The 16,188-nt window shown below is 40.0% G+C and overlaps 1 protein-coding gene across 2 annotated transcripts in view; it reads right to left on the minus strand.

Annotated features, from left to right (window-relative positions):
- The window catches only part of Fshr (follicle stimulating hormone receptor), a 200,379-nt gene that overhangs the window by 100,769 nt on the left and 83,422 nt on the right, over positions 1 to 16,188 (minus strand). For both annotated transcript variants that reach the window (XM_052184814.1, XM_052184813.1), the window contains exon 2: positions 11,812 to 11,883. In XM_052184814.1, coding sequence (XP_052040774.1) covers positions 11,812 to 11,883 — 72 coding nt within the window. The remainder of the gene's footprint in view (positions 1 to 11,811; positions 11,884 to 16,188) is intronic.

Genomic DNA, 16,188 nt, shown 5'->3' on the forward strand with positions numbered 1-16,188 from the left:
CAGACAACTATCTTTTTCAAGGGCATGCTCAATGCTGAGGAAAATCACAGTTACTCATCTCAGCTTCCGTTAATGGGTTGGTGTAGGTTATTAAGAAGATAATTGCTGCAGGAGGGATTATAAAGCAGGATACCAACATAGCAGCATATCAACTGTCACCACAAATAAAATCAGAATTGTACAAACATGTATTAATAGAACTTTGACTTCTTTCCATGTAAAGTGGTTCATCATGATTTCTAGTAAAAAATATGCTTCAACAAATTGTTTTTGTTATTGCTGTTCAGTTATGGGGTGATCGCTCTTGGAGATCAGGAACTATGCTGTTGCCCATAGCAGCCAGCAGTGGTCAGCACATGAGTCTTATCAAAGTACTCTTTGGTGTATTGGATTCATTTGGGGGCCCAAGAGGAATTTGTTGCATTATTGCCTGATGGATGGATTATTGCTTTCTTGGTTTGGGTGGTTTCTCTTAGAGTTGCTCAAAAATAGGACAGAGAAAACACAGAGCATATGCATTAATCATAAAGAGGTATATACAGCTTGAAGATGCTTCTTGGCTTTACAAGCCTCATTCTCATGATGAACAGGGAGTGAAGGAAGTATCAGTCATTCACTCCATGAACCCTGATGAATCACTTGTTGGATTAGCTAATGACATCCATCATTCTGTACCTGTCTTGAGGATTTGACTGGAGACTATAAATTGCTTTCTTTTAAAAACCTCCATCAGTGGTCTTTGGATTGGCCTCACTTCCGTGAAGTTAGTGAGAGGCTTACTCTCCTGTGCTGCGTTTACATTCATTGTAGTGCTTGGTACTGAGTTAAAACACTATCATTCCCTCCCAAATCAAATGCTTATTTTACAGCATTAAGAAGCCACATTGCATTTGATTTCGCTGAGTGTTACATGTTACATAAAGAGAAATAATGAATGAATTAAAGGGAAGGAATGAGGTTACATTTTAAATATCCATGTGAAGACTGGCAACAGATAGTTTTCTGTGCCTCTGTCCTTTAATGGTGAAGTAAATATTGAAAGTACTATGAACATGATTAGAGAAAAGAACATCCGTTCCCCATATGTGAGTTCATATTTGTGTGTGTACATTCAATCTAGAGATGTACCACATTGATGAAGATTCTGTGACTAGTAATTTAGTCCTCCAGAGTGGCTATGGCCTTCCTTTTGTTATTTTTCTTCTTATTTTAAAGGGAAATTCTCTGAGAGGAACCAGTGAAGAACCTCATTGGCTCTCAGGGTCATTGAGTTCTTCTGACTGTTATCTTTTCTGAGAGAGAAAACTGAAGTAGAAAAACAGTTAGGAATCTGACTTACAAAATGAGTTTGAGTATGATAATCTTTCATAGTATATATTCATATAAATCATATATAATATCACTTAACATATAATATCACTTTAGATATGTAATTTTAAAATATATTGCTCATATTTCAATATAGTTGGAGAAATGTTTGTAATAAGAATAGTAAGCTTTAAAGATGTAGTTATTATGTCTATAGTATTCTGCCAGCATGTATGCGTGCAGGCCAGAAGAGGGCATAAGATCCCATTACAGGTGATTATGAGCCACCATGTGGTTGCTGGGAATTGAACTCAGGATCTCTGGAAGAGCAGTCAGTGCTTTTAACCACTGAGCCATCTCTCCAGCCCAAGAATAGAAAGCTTTAAAGTGGTTTTCTTCTTAAACCAAGACTGAATTAAAGTGTGTGTGTGTGTGTGTGTGTGTGTGTGTGTGTGTGTGTGTATAAAAGGAACCAAGAGGTAAGGGCGAAAAATTGACAGAGCGCTATTCCCATTTCTTTGAGTTCAGCCTCATCCTGGGTGCTTTGGAGAAATATGGGAAGAACAAGAGATTGAAGCATGCATGGCTGAGCTGAGACACCACTAATACAACTGAGCGTATGTGCTCTCACTCCCCTTACTTTGCATTTGCACATATTTTTAATTTAGCAAAGTACTCTGACATCCAAGTACAAATTACATGCTTGCAAAACACTTGGCATCAATAATTGCTTTCTTTATGCATAGACTCTCTTTAGAGCTTCAGAGCCACTGGAGTGGTTGACTTCCACTATATTCGCATTGGCTCCTTGGGTATTTATCTCTCATTCTTGTGTATTTCTTTCCCTGGCTGTTTAAATTATGAAATGGACTGAGCTATAAAAACACATCCCTAGTCATTTGATTTCTGTGTGGGCTAGCCAGGGTGAATCTGAATACTGTAGGGGAGGTTATGAAGTGTTAGACTGAGATAGCTTTGCTGAGGAGAGGTCAGGTGAGTAGGACCAGAGTCCATGTAAGCCTTTTATTGTTAAAGCATCTTCTTAAGTCATAAATGCCCCAGATGGATGCAAGTGTGACTGGCATGGGATAGTGAGGAAATAAAAAATAGTTTATGCATCAATTGAGCTTGACTTTAGATTATATGTTCTTTATTTTAATACTGTCCTATTAAAAACATAACTAGCAAGAGTCCCCAGAGCAGAGCCTGAGGATATTATCAACTTGAGTATCATCCTGCCTTAATTGTATTTTCCCTGAGCAGACACAAACACTGAACTACTGGCAGGGAAGAGAAGGAGGCCTGTTCATCTTCTTGTATATCTGTGAGTACTATTGGAAGGTCTCTCCCATAGCCTGCCTTACCAAGAAAGGTCGGAAGAGCTAAGTGTGCTGATATAGAAATCTTAAAGCCTGGATATATAGCAGAGGATGGCCGTTCAGGCATCAATGGGAGGAGAGGTCCTTGGGCTATGAAGGCTTGATAGACGCCAGAGTAGGGGAATGGAGGGCAGGAGGTGGAAGTGGGGTGGATGGAGGACCACCATCATAGAAGCAGGGAGAGGGAGGATGGGAGAGGGAGTGTCTGGGAGGGGGGAACCGGGAACAGGGATAGCATTTGAAATGTAAATAAAGAAAATATCCATAAAAAGAATAAAAAAAAGAAAGAAAGAAAATGGAAGATGGCTGCACTTTCTGGCAAGCCAAAAATGCCGTGAGTAGCATCTGCCACATTCTATCACTTGTAAGTCTGAGCTGCCGAATGTAAGATGCCAAGAAGGAGTCACTAGAACATAAATATTTTTCAGAATGAAATGGCAAAAGAGGTGGAAGATTTTAGTGGTGGGAGCTGTGATGAGGGAAATGTACTGTCCCAAACAAGGGACTAAAACCCACATCTTGGTCACTGAGTGCTTGAGAGTCCACAGCAGGGCTCTCTTCTCCATCCATTCCCTACATTTCCCTTTACAATCCTTCCCGGTCAGGGACTTCCCACTTTTGGCCTCATAGATGAAGTATTTAATGACTGAGGCGTGGAGATCTGTAAAGAAAGAGGGTTGGGATTATCTCCAAAATCCTAGATTTTTAGGAACTCTGTTTTCCCTTTCAGATTGACTCATTCTCTTGGCAATATGTAGAAGAAATAAAAGCAAAGCAAACAGCCCACACACCAGGATATGAATAAAAATCATTACCTTCCTGAACTTGGCAGCTTTTAGACATTGCAGGAGTAAATTTTAGGGACCCTCTTAGAAGAGTTGAAACAAGGAGACTTATGGGAAACTCTAAACCACAAGAACAGGAAGGGCAGCAAGAAGAGAACATCTGTGTCCTTGGTTGAAGCAATAAATACAATGAAAATACTTATTTTTCAGACATTTATGCAGAACAGAAATGGCATAAGGACTCATTTTCTGCACACTAACTCATCTTGACCTGACTCAATAATGACAACTTAATGGATCCAACTCTTGTTTTTTTCCAACTGTTAAGCTCATTTGTGACTTACCAGGCAACTCTAATTTTGCAAATGCTCAGTCCTAAGTTACTCTCAAGAGAGTTTCACCTGGAAGTGAGTTGACACAGGAGTGCTGGAGAGAAAAGCACCCCAGGAAGAGGATTCCTTCACTCCTCAGCAGGCTCTGTAGAATACCACATGGGGCTTGGCTCCTGAGACACATGCAGAAGCAGACATAGTTAGTCTGCACTAGTTAGTTATGGATGACACTAAAGGAAGGCTCAATGGCCTTCAGTTTTCTAAACTCTCTCATTTTATAGAATAATTCTGTAAAATGGTGGTTGTAGAGATGGTGAAATGGCTTGGTAAGTAATTGTACTTGCCACAAATCCTGACAACCTGAGTTCAAGCCCCTGTACAAACTTTAGGGAAGAATAGAACTAACTCCCCTAACCCCACATGTGTATGTGGTTTGTGTGCTCCTATGTAAATGCACATACACAATAAACAAATGTAGTAAAAAAAATTAAAAGTGCTTGCCAATGCAGCATTCTTTTTTACAGTTACTAATTAGATTTCATTGTGTGGCTATAACTATTCTAGGAGTACATTAGTATCATTAAGGAAGTGTTATAAGGGTTACTGTTTGTATCTGCCATGGAACGTGGAATCAAAAAAGTTCATGTATATGGATGATTTCCAACGCTCCACAGGGAGTTGGAGATGGGGATAAAATGTGACTGTCATCCCAGAGGCACCAGACCACTCTTCCTATCTGCAGGCTCCCCAGGCCACAGTGGCCTCCCATTTTCCACAGACACTCATGCATTGGTCAGTCTCTCTTGTTAATTTCAGCAACTGGGACCCAGACTTTTCTCCATGATTATAAGAAGAATAAAGGACAGGGGTAGAAAGGGCCCTGAGGGCTCTAGCAGGGAAGTGGAAAGAAGGCAAAACATTTGCTATGATTCTTTTCATCTGCCCAACTGAGCACCGGGCACAGAGAATTGGGAGGAGCCTCAGTTTGGTGGAGCTACTTGCACCAGGGCTCACTCTACCTTCCCATCCCTTTGTTATATCAACTTTTCTTTTCCCGGTGATATGGAGGCAGAGGCTGCAGTGTCAGGCCAGTGTTCTTGTTTTTTATATGCAAATAAATCACTTGATTATATATTTTGTCCTTATGTTATCATGAATATTTCAAATGAATTTTATATGGTTCATATTTATGGCTTGGGAGCTATTTCACTTTTTGGCTCACTGCCGTCTCATCTGCATATACCATATCTCAGCTGATGTTGATTGGTCTCATTTACATATTCATCATGCTCCTCTTTTCAAAGATATTTTGTTATAAACTGGCTTTTCTTCCCCCTCCAGTGTTATAATAGCACGTAGATGTGTTTTTAAATTGTACTCATTTCCATACATAATTTTTCTGGTTCCCATAAATCACCACATTGTCACCTACTCCCCCCCACTCTATTCAGCATAATCTTCACACTTTATACCAAGTTGACATATGGCTCCAAAGTAATTAAAAACAATGTAAACAGTTTACAGTGCACTTTGCAAAGCCACTTCACATTTCAGAGTTTAACGATTTCTGTGTTCTCCCAGTACGTTCCAAAGCAATGCAGAGCTGGGAGTCTTGAGACAAGGATGCTGATGAAGGCTACAGCATGAACAGTGGCCCTTTCATCATCAATGGAGAAGCTTACATTTCACTCAGAAGATTCTACTAAGTGATTATAAAAATAGAGCTGATGAGTTCAGGCACATTCAGGGCGGTATGGTCTGGAGATGGGGGAATGAATGGAGGAGGGGTCAGGATCAGGTGTGAGGAGGACAGGAGATGTGGTCAGATGACCATGAGAATGAGCGGACATCTGCAACGGAAAAAGGTGCAGAGCTCGGGGGCATCTCTGAGAAGTGGCAGAGACCTGGGATAAAGGAGGCATTCAAGAATCAATGGGGGTGACATTAGCTGTGAGTCACTGCATTGGGGATATGGAACCTAAAAAGGCTACCTACTGTAGCTAGACAGGAACTCCAGTAGAACAATAGAGGCACCAACCCACCCACAGAACTTTGAACCCATATTTTATCCTATCTATAAGAAATACAGCGATAGAGAATGGAGCAGAGACTGAGGGAAATGCCAAACAGTAACCAGTCCAACTTGAGACCCATCCTTCGGATAAGCACCAGTCCCTGACACTATTAATGATACTTGGTTATGCTTGCAGACAAGAGTTTAGGATGGCCCTCCTCTGAGAGACTCCACTCAGTAGCTAACTCAGATAGATGTAGATACCCACAGCCAAACAGAGGATGAAATTCAGAGACTCTTAAAGAAGAGTAGAGGGAAGAACTTAGGGCCCCAAGGGGGATAGGAACTCCTGAAAGATCAACAGAATCAACAAACTTGGACCCTTAAGGCTCTCACAGACTGAACCACCAATCAAAGAGCATACCTGGTCTGGTCATAGGCCTCTTTACATATATGTAGCAGATATGCAGCTTGGCTTTCATTCGGGTCCCAAATAAGTGGCGCAAGGGCATCTTAACTAGGGTTTTACTGCTGTGAAGAAACACTATGACCAAGGCAACTCTAACAGGGGACAATATTTAATTAGGGCTGGCTTGTAGGTTCAGAGGTTCAGTTCATTATCATCAAGGCAGGAAGCATGGCAGCATCCAGGCAGGCACTGCGTTGGAGAATAAGCTAAGAGTTCAACATTTTGATCTGAAAACATTCAGGAGAATACTGTCTTTTAGGCAGCTGGGATGAGCTTAAAGCCCACACACACTACTTCTAACAAGGCCACAACTCCAAATAGTGCCACTCCCTGGACTAAGCATATTCAAACAGGGTTAGCCCCAAGGCTATCCTTGGGATATGTTCTAGCTTGGCTGCCTTGTCTAGCCTCAGTGGAACAAAATGTGCCTGGCCCCACAGAGACTTGATGCGTCAGGGTTGGTGGATACCAAGGGGGTCAGGAGAGTAGAGAGAGGGAAGGAGGGAAGGATTTTGGTAGGAGTTGACTGGGAGGGGGAGCAGTGAGTGAGATATAAAGTGAATAAATAAAAAATAAAATGAAATACAATAAAGAGCTGGGTTATCGGACCAGGAAGACTCACCTGCTAGGGTCAGGTTGGAAACTAAGTTTTCTTTCTCTTTGGATGGGAAAAGGCACAGAGACTTTGTAATTTTAACAAGAGGAAGAGATGAGGATTCAAACCCATCAATGGTCCAGATGTAGTGATAAGATGGTTTTTTGCTTGTTTGTTTTTTGTTTTTTGGGTTTTTTTTGTTTTTGTTTTTGTTTTTTTTTTCGAGACAGGATGTCTCTGTGTAGCCCTGTCTGTCCTGGAACTCACTCTGTCGACCAGGCTGGCCTCGAATTCAGAAATCCGCCTGCCTCTGCCTTCCAAGTGCTGGGATTACAGGCGTGTGCCACCACGCCTGGCTTGAGATGGGATGTTGAAGATGCTTCATAACCTTATGTATTAGGGATGTCACTAACACTTTTATAGCTGATGGATGGTTAGATGCTCATATAGCATGGGGGAAGATACAAGGGGTGAAGGAAATAAAGATTCTCAAACTCTACACAATCTAGTTAAGCCCATGAGCAGGAACCACATTCCATTTGGGAGTATCCTTTTCTAGGGGTTACTGGATTTCTGTAGACCTGTTTTCTAATCTGCAGAATGGCTGTAATGGTGAAGCCTATTGCCTGTGGGACAGAGAAGGATGATAAAAACCATAGGTCTCTACATTTTCTCCCATTCTTTCCCTGTCCACTGGTGTGCTTTGTGCTATCCACCATAGCACAGCAGGAAGAGCAAGAGTTTCTGAATTAATATCTGGTTGTGTCACCTCTCATGCCCTTATGCACACAAACACCCTTGCTTTTTCCCATCCTGAACTTCTGCTTTACCAGTCTTTACACATCGAGGAAGTCCCCTAGCACAGGAGGCAGTCCTGCTTGAAGAAGTAAGCACTTTGCATGTTCTACTTGGCTCTGCAGCCCTTGTTCAATACATATATTCAGTGTCATAGAGCGTGCCATGAGACTTTGGGCATGTTATTTCTTCGGGCCGGAACACACTTTCTAGGCTGTTACATTCATTTAGGTGGTCACTCCTTCTGCTTCAGATTTCCACACCCACGTCATTTCCCCAGTCTTTCCCCAGAAAAGCTTCCTGTAGCCTTTTCAGTAGGGAAAACTGCTACTATAAACATTCTCTACTAACACACTCTCAAATTACTAATCTCTGTAGTGACTGTCACTGTGCAATTTTAAATTTACTTATATGACATTGTTTTAAAAATAATTTATTTAACTGTATTTTTAAGTGCATTGGTGAGAGGTATCAGATTCCTGCAATCAGTTGCAGACAGTTATGAGCTTCCATGTAGGTGCTGGAACTGAACTGGGATCTTCTGGAAGAGCAGCTAGTGCTCTGAACCACTAAGCTACCTCTCCAGCACAATATTTATTTTCTAATTATACTATTGGAATACAAATTGTATAGGCACAAGGATGTGCTTCTCTTCTTTTTGTACAGCATTGAATTCATGTTGCAAAGAGTTGGACACATACAATAAAAATGTAATAAGCACAGACAAAAGTGAGTGAAAAACATAATCAGTATAAGATGGCAAGAGAAGACTTCTAAATATGAACACAATATACTAAATAATATAAATGGTTATGGTCAATAGTAAAGGACTCAATAAGCAGATGAGCATGAAAATCTACTGTGACACAGGTAATTATATAGTAACAATTAAAATATAGCCCATGATTTAAAAAAATACATAAGAAGTTATGTGCAAAATCAGTGACAAGAACATTTGCTAGACTTTTCTGTTCTGAGAGGCAGAAGAAAATAAACTCTCAATGGGTTTAAGGATTAAAAAGGGAATTTAATGGTTCAACTTGATGAGTAAGAATGGCTTTAGGAGCAGTTTTATTCAGATGTTAGTGTCTTTAGTGGTTGAGCTCTCTCTGAGTCTTCCCTTCCATTGCATTAGTTTTATTCTTATCTCCATTTCTGGTGGATAGATGGTGACAACTCTCCTGGATTCACTTCTTTGTGGAGTTCTATTCCTGAAGAGAAAGCTTAATTTTTTATTGCTCAATCCATAAAAATCTCAAAATTTATAATGACTTGCCCCAATTGCAGAAGCAACCATCCAGAAGCCATGGAGGCTAAGAGAATACAATATTCAAACTACCTGTCTCCTCAATTATGAACTCATCTTTAGAGCTGGAAATGTCCCCCAAACCCACAGGTACTTAGTGTGAGGGAGAAATGAGCCACAAAACAAAATAGAAGTTGGTGCCCCAGTGCTTCAGGAGTGAGCAGGATAGTAGGGATTCATTGCTGCGGATAGTTGGGTAAACAAAGCCTTCAGAGAAAATGAGTCCTCTTACATAGAAGAACAAACTCACCAAAGTCACTGTGTCCCATGTGGTTGGGGAAGGTTTCTGGAAGCGAACTGAGACTTGAAAGATGATAGGAGTTATCCTAGCAGGAGTTTCTTAGTAGTATCCTCATCACAGCAATTATCACTGTAGTTAACATTTATTGATGGCTTAAACATGTGACAGTGACTCACTGAAGCCTTTTGCACCCATCAGTTTTCCCCTATCCTCCCCTAAGCCACCTGATCTGGCAATTATAGTTGTTATTTGAGACTTTTGGTAGAATAATTATATACCTTCGAAGAATTTGTAGCCAAATAGCAAGTGGATGGAGGTGAAGGGGTGACTGAAAGGGAGTGAGGCAGGCTGGCAAAGGAGGCTGGTCTATCATGGTGCTCCTGATGGAAAGAGAGGACAATGCATGGTGAGGAGGGTATTCAAGCAAAGGTATTTCCTTTTCCTCCTTTTAATAAGGATAGAAGTGAATTTGGTCATATGCAGAGTGAATTAAAGAGATTTGTGGAGAAGGAGGCATGGAAGATGAAGCCGGTACTTATTAAATTTAGGAAATGGGTTAAAAGGTAAAGGAAGGGCCTTGGTAGAAAGGATGGATTCACAAAGAAGTTGAGAGCTTAGCAGTGACCTGAACAGAGTGTGATGATGGAAGGAGGGTGCGTCTGGATATGAGTGGGGGGTAATGGAAGGAAGGAGAACATAGCACTTTGTGTCATTTTTGATGGAAAGAGAGGGAGCTTGGAGACTAAGGGGAGCCACCTGGCTTTGTACTTGTATTATTGCTATGTCAGTTCCCTTTGGTCAGATCTTTAACTATAGCATGGTCTGTCTGATTCTGAGTGCACTGTAAGGGACCAGCCATATTTTCCTGATTAAGTTTTATAAGGAACATTGTTTGTGGTAGCCATTATGTCTGTCCGTATGCAAGAGGAAGGGTTTGGGGGTACCGAGAATTAATTTATAGTCATCTAGTATATGCCAGATCATTGTCAGGGCATTGGATAATCTACCAAGGAGCACCAATCTACTTAATCCCAAACCCCTACAACTCTATGGTTTTCTCTGTTCAGATGAGTGCCTGCCCTTGTGGTCAACATCTTTATCAGGTAAAGACACTGGAAAATAGAACATTTTAAATTGATATCTTATTTAATAAGACAATGATGGTCTCTTTCAAAACTCCTTTTCTTAAACACAGATGAGAAAGCAAAGGTCTTAAAGGATAGTTCAATGTTACATAGTCAGTTTATATGAAAATGAGCAATCCACCAGGACTCTGACCACTATCATGCAAGCTAACTGTGGAAGTTAACTGTGGAAACATAGCACTTTGTGTCCTTTTTGATAATAGATTACATTGTCTTTCCCCCTTATATCATCAAGAGGTATTCTTAAAGATAGGTGAAAAATTAGGTGGAAAATTCCAACAGCTTCCCAAAGAAGCATATGAGCTGGAGGGTGGCTTTCACTGAATCACAATATAAATATTCCCCTTTCTGAACACTCAATACATTGATGAATGTATTTACTGGCATGGAAGTTCTGAACCCTATTTGTACCACTGTGAAGAATGTGTCTTCCTTCCAAAACCCTGGGAGAATGGGACAGAGGCCTTCAAAGAAAGGGCATATTACTTAAGGTGCTAAAGGTATCACTCTGGGTTTACTGCTGCACTCTACTATTAGAAAATCCTATTTGGCGCCAACTGTAAATTAAACTACATCAATAAAAAGGTGGTTCTAGTTATAGCAAAGGAGACCTCTTTGCCAGTCCTGAAAATGTTCTTAGTACGTTTAAATGTTTGCATCTCAGTGACCATTGCGTGCATGCATGATGTGGGAACCAGAGGTCTAAAGAGTGCTGAGAATACAGATGTTAAACTTTGTTCTTGATTCAAAGCAAACCAGAACTAGCAGGGACATGTCTTTGAGAGAAAAAAAAAGCTATAAGAAAAAAGAAAGGAAGTAAAGGATTTAATTTATGAAGTATCTACTCAAAAGGCTCTGGAGAGGAAATCTTTCTATTCAAAAGAGTGACTAAATGCTCATTGTGACCATTTATGTTGTAATGGAATTAGCAATTGTTCCTAAATACCATTTCATAGGAAGCATGATAGAGAAAGGATATAGGAAGACATGTCAAGGATGTTTGCCACATTAGGTGACTTCTGAATGCAGTCTTTCCCATGGAAAAGATGTTCTAGGACATGTCATAGTCACTAAACCTATAGGTGCTCAGGTCTTACATACCAATAGTGCAGGAATTTTTTTTAATATATCATGCATAATGTTTCCATGTATTCCTGCATACTGCCACATAAATAAACTCTAGCTTACTTGTAATATCTAATGCAATGCAAACTATATAAATAGTTGTAATAGTGTATTAGTTATGGAATAACAATAAGTATCACACACACACACACACACACACACACACACACCAGAATATTTTTCTCAAATATTTTCAATCCATGCTTTCTTGAGTGTGATAAGGGTGGACACCTGTATCGAAGACTGTGCTAGACATGATCCAAGATCACTTTCCATAGACCACCTGAGACATTCACACAGTGACATCAGATACTCACATTTTCTCCAGGTCCCTAAATCCAGAAAATGATCCTTTTGGGATGACTCGAAGCTTGGTCAGCACAAATCTCCTGAAAAGAGAGTATGTACCATGCATTACAATCTACCCAATATTGAGTGTGAGATGAATGACATCAGGGAACAGCCAATACACATGCAGTGCCTACCATAATAAAGAGGGTTGAAATTGTTCCCCCTGCTCACAGAAAAGTGCTAGTCCAGGTTCTCTTTGTATGATGAGATGAACATGAGTACTAAGGTTTTTGCCATTATATTTCAAGAAACACTGTAGCGGAGATGAATGAGGACCATAGCCAAGGCCTGCCACTTATAAGCCATGAGAAGTAAAACCCCTTCTATTTCCCTATCAGCTACGAACTCATTGTCCTTTAAGGTTGACCTTGAATCCCATTTTTTGGGGGATGGGGGTGGGGAAATGGAAGCAGAAGAAAGTTTCCTCCTGCTCTTACAGTTTACTGCAGTGAGCTCTCTACCTGGCAATCCACCTGGTATCACAGGTGAGATCTCCAGGATCTGCCTAAGAACAGTCCCTCCCATCCATACTCCATCTTTTCATCTCTGTCCTGGGAAGCCACTATATCAAATGACATCTTTTCTTTCTATGCATTTCTTGTTTCTATTTTCCCTTCACTGCTGAATTATGCCATTGTTATAAAAACACATCATCCTTTCCCCCATTTATGAAGGCTTTTCTCTTAGTACCAGTGACCTCCAGTTTTTAACATTTCTTTTGTTTGAAATATCTGTATCACTCCTGCTTAAAAACAACTTCCATTGGCTCCTGCTTCACACCTCATTCAGGAAAACCCCAAATTATTTACAGTGGCATTCAGAAGCCCCAAGGAGCTTCCTGTTTTCTGTTCCCTAGACCATCCAACCTCTTTTTTTCCAAAGTTTCATAAATAGCCTAGTTGATAGCAAGAGTTTACAGTGCATGTTTTAGGCACTATTTCAGGTCCATCCTCTCATCGTTCTTCCTATCTTCCATTCTCTCAAAATTCACCTCAGCTGGTTTCCTTCCTCCCCTTGCCCCCCGGACTTCTTTATGTAAAATGATAATCCCCTTACATGTCCCCTGGTCTCCTTTTATGATTAAAATGTTCTTTATGGCACTTCTAGTATGTTCTACAATCTGTGTATTTACCTGCATGTTCATGTAATTGTCTTCTCCCCATTAGTAGTGTGAGAGTTCTACAATGGCAGAGATTTTCTTCTGAGCTGTCACCTTACCCACTCCTCACACATTACAGCTTTCTCTACATAGGTTTTTAGGAACACTAGCACCTGACAGGAAAGCAAAACAATGAATCTTGGGAAATTCTCCAAGGCATAGTGTTTGTTTGGTTTCCATCCCTGACCATAGGCTACCTTGCATGGTTAGAATGGGTTTGGAATTTTCAGACATTCTGTAGTTGCAAGAGAAGTACACAGGACTTTTATCTTTTCTTGCTTGAGCTTGGTTGGCTCTGCCATGCCATGGGTGATGAGAACCCATAGAAGGGCACTCCCATGATACTTTGCTCCAAAGGCGTGACTCTTCTGTCTCATACCAACTCAACTTCTGTGTTTCTAGAAACAGGCTTGTTTTATAAAATTCTGAGGAACATGGTTGCATTGAGTAGTTTAAAGTTATCAAAATAATAAAAGATTTTTAAAAAATCTATAAACATTACTATAAAAATTGGGAAAACCAACCAAAATCAAAGTCATTCACCAATGAACTAGTATGTGGTTGAATAGTAATTTGGAATGGAAGTTATGTAGGCTCACAATGGATTTTGCACTTTACTATTGAACATATTTTTTATGGACTTTTACATTTTAAAAGTTCAATTTTCATTTTCTCCAGAAATAAATCACAACACATATTATTTAAACATAAATGGCTGTGTTTGTACAAAAGTGTCAAAAGTTTTTAAAAGCCCAAAGTAGAAAACTTAATTCCAGATGTTATTCTGAGCAATGGTGTATGCCAACCAGAATTTAAAGATAGAGAGAGCAATATGTTTTCTCCAGAGGATTTTCAGATTTGGTTACCAAGGAATTTGTATATGGATGCCAAACTAGTCCATCAAACAATAGAGGGTAAGTAAAAAGGTTCTCCTTTCTCTCTCCCTTTTTCCTCTCACTCCCTTTATCTCTTTCTTTTCTCTTCCTTCTCCCAACCTTGTCTCTCCCTCTGAATTTATTTTTCCTTCATTTTATATGCATTCCAGGAAGAAATGTACAGAGAATAGAGACCAGTGCATTTCCAATGGAATAACACCCAGAAAAAAAGACCATAATTTGTTAAAGCTATAAACCCTCAGATTGAGAAATCTCAAGCTGTCTCTGAAAAAGGAACTGTATTTCATTGCTAGAGATCTGAGCATGAAACTCTGGATACAGCTCCCTTCCATCCCTTCTGCCCCTTCTTCCTGGTCCTTTCTGCTGGGGCAGACTCTTAGCTGGTCTACTACAGTGAAGACACCATATTCTGACCCACTGCACTCAGAGCAGTAGAGGATCCACTACACTCAGAGCAGTTGAGAATCAGCTGCACTCAGAGCAGTTGGACATCAGCTTAACTGCTCCACTGATGACACAACAGTCTAAAGGCCTCTCAGGAGATCTACTGCAGCCAGGGCAACAGATCAGCAGCTTCTCTGCCCCTGTGAAGAAACCCCAGTTAGAAGGACCCAGAGGTGGTCTGCTGCAGCCAAGACTTCAGGCATATCCGGAGACCTGAAGCAACCTAAGAATAAAAGAGGCAGACTCCAGACAGTAATCCAGACCAAAAAACACCAGGGATATCCAGAAGCAACAGAAGCCAATACATGCCAGCCTCATCAGAACCTAATTCTCCTACTACAATGAGCCTTGAATACAACAAAACACCTGAAAATCAGGAATCTGTTCTAAATTCCTATCTCATGAAGATAATAAAGCCGTTTAAGGAGGATATCAATAACTTACTGAAAGAAATACAGGACAATACAGGTAAACAGGTAAAGGAATTGAATAAAGTGATCCAAGAGCTAAAAGTGGAAGTAGAAACAATAAAGAAAACACAAATGGAGGCAAACTTGCAAAAGGAAAACTTAGGAAAGAGGTAAGGAATTATAGATATAAGTATCAGCAACAGAATACAAGAGAGAGAAGAGAGAATTTCAGGTATAGAAGATATTGGAGAAGAGATTTACACAACTGTCAAAGAAAATTCAAAACATAAAAAATTCCTAACCTTACCAGGTGGTGGTGACGCATGCCTATAATTCCAGTTCTCTGGGAGGCAGAGGCAGGCGAATTTCTGAGTTTGAGGACAGCCTGGTCTACAGAGCGAGTGCCAAGACAGCCAGGGCTATACAGAGAAACCCTGTCTCGAAAAAACAAAATCCAAACAAACAAACAAACAAACAAACAACAACAACAACAACAAAACAACAATAACAACAAAAACAAAACAAAAAACCTAACCTAAAGCATTCAGGAAATTCAGGACATAATGTAAAGACCAAATCTAAGAATAATCGGAATAGAGGAAAATGATGATTCCCAGCTCAAAGTACCTGAAAATATTTTCAACAAAACCATAGAAGAAAACTTCTGCAACCTAAAGAAAGAGATAGTCATAAAGGTGCAAGAGGTGTATAGAACACCAAAGAGATGGGACCAGAAAAGGAAACCCTAACATCATATAATAATCAAAACAGTAAATGCACAGAACAAGAAAAGAATATTAAAAGGTGCAAGGGAAAGGGACCAAGTAACATACAAAGGTAGACCTATGAGAATTACATCAGACTTCTCAACAGAGATTGTGAAAGCCAGAAGAGCCTGGTGAGAGGCCATGCAGACTCTAAGAGAACACAGGCTACTATACCCAGAAAAATTCTCAATCAACATAGATGGAGAAACCAAAATATTTCAGGACAAAACCAAATTCAAACAATATCTATCTACCAATCCAACCCTATAGAGGATCCTAGAAGGAAAACTCCAACACATGGAAGGACAAACTGCCCCAAAGAAAGGACAATATATTAAGCATCTCACAATAAACTCAAAAAGAAAGAACCACATAAAGTCAACTACAAAAACATATCAGGAACCAACAGTCATCTCTCTTTAATATCTCTCAATATTAATGCATTCAACTCACCTATAAAAAGACATAAGCTAACAGACTGGATATGCAAATAAGACCTAGCATTTTGCTGCATTCAAGAAACATACCTAAATAACAAAGACAGACACTATCTCAGTATAAAAGGATGGAAAAAGGTTTTCCAAGCAAATGGTCCCAGGAAACAAGCAGGAGTTGCTATCCTAATATCCAATAAAATAGACTTTTATCCAAAAGTTATCAAGTGTGA

The sequence above is a fragment of the Apodemus sylvaticus genome, chromosome 6 (assembly GCF_947179515.1).
Source record: "Apodemus sylvaticus chromosome 6, mApoSyl1.1, whole genome shotgun sequence".
NCBI classification, from domain to species: domain Eukaryota; kingdom Metazoa; phylum Chordata; class Mammalia; order Rodentia; family Muridae; genus Apodemus; species Apodemus sylvaticus.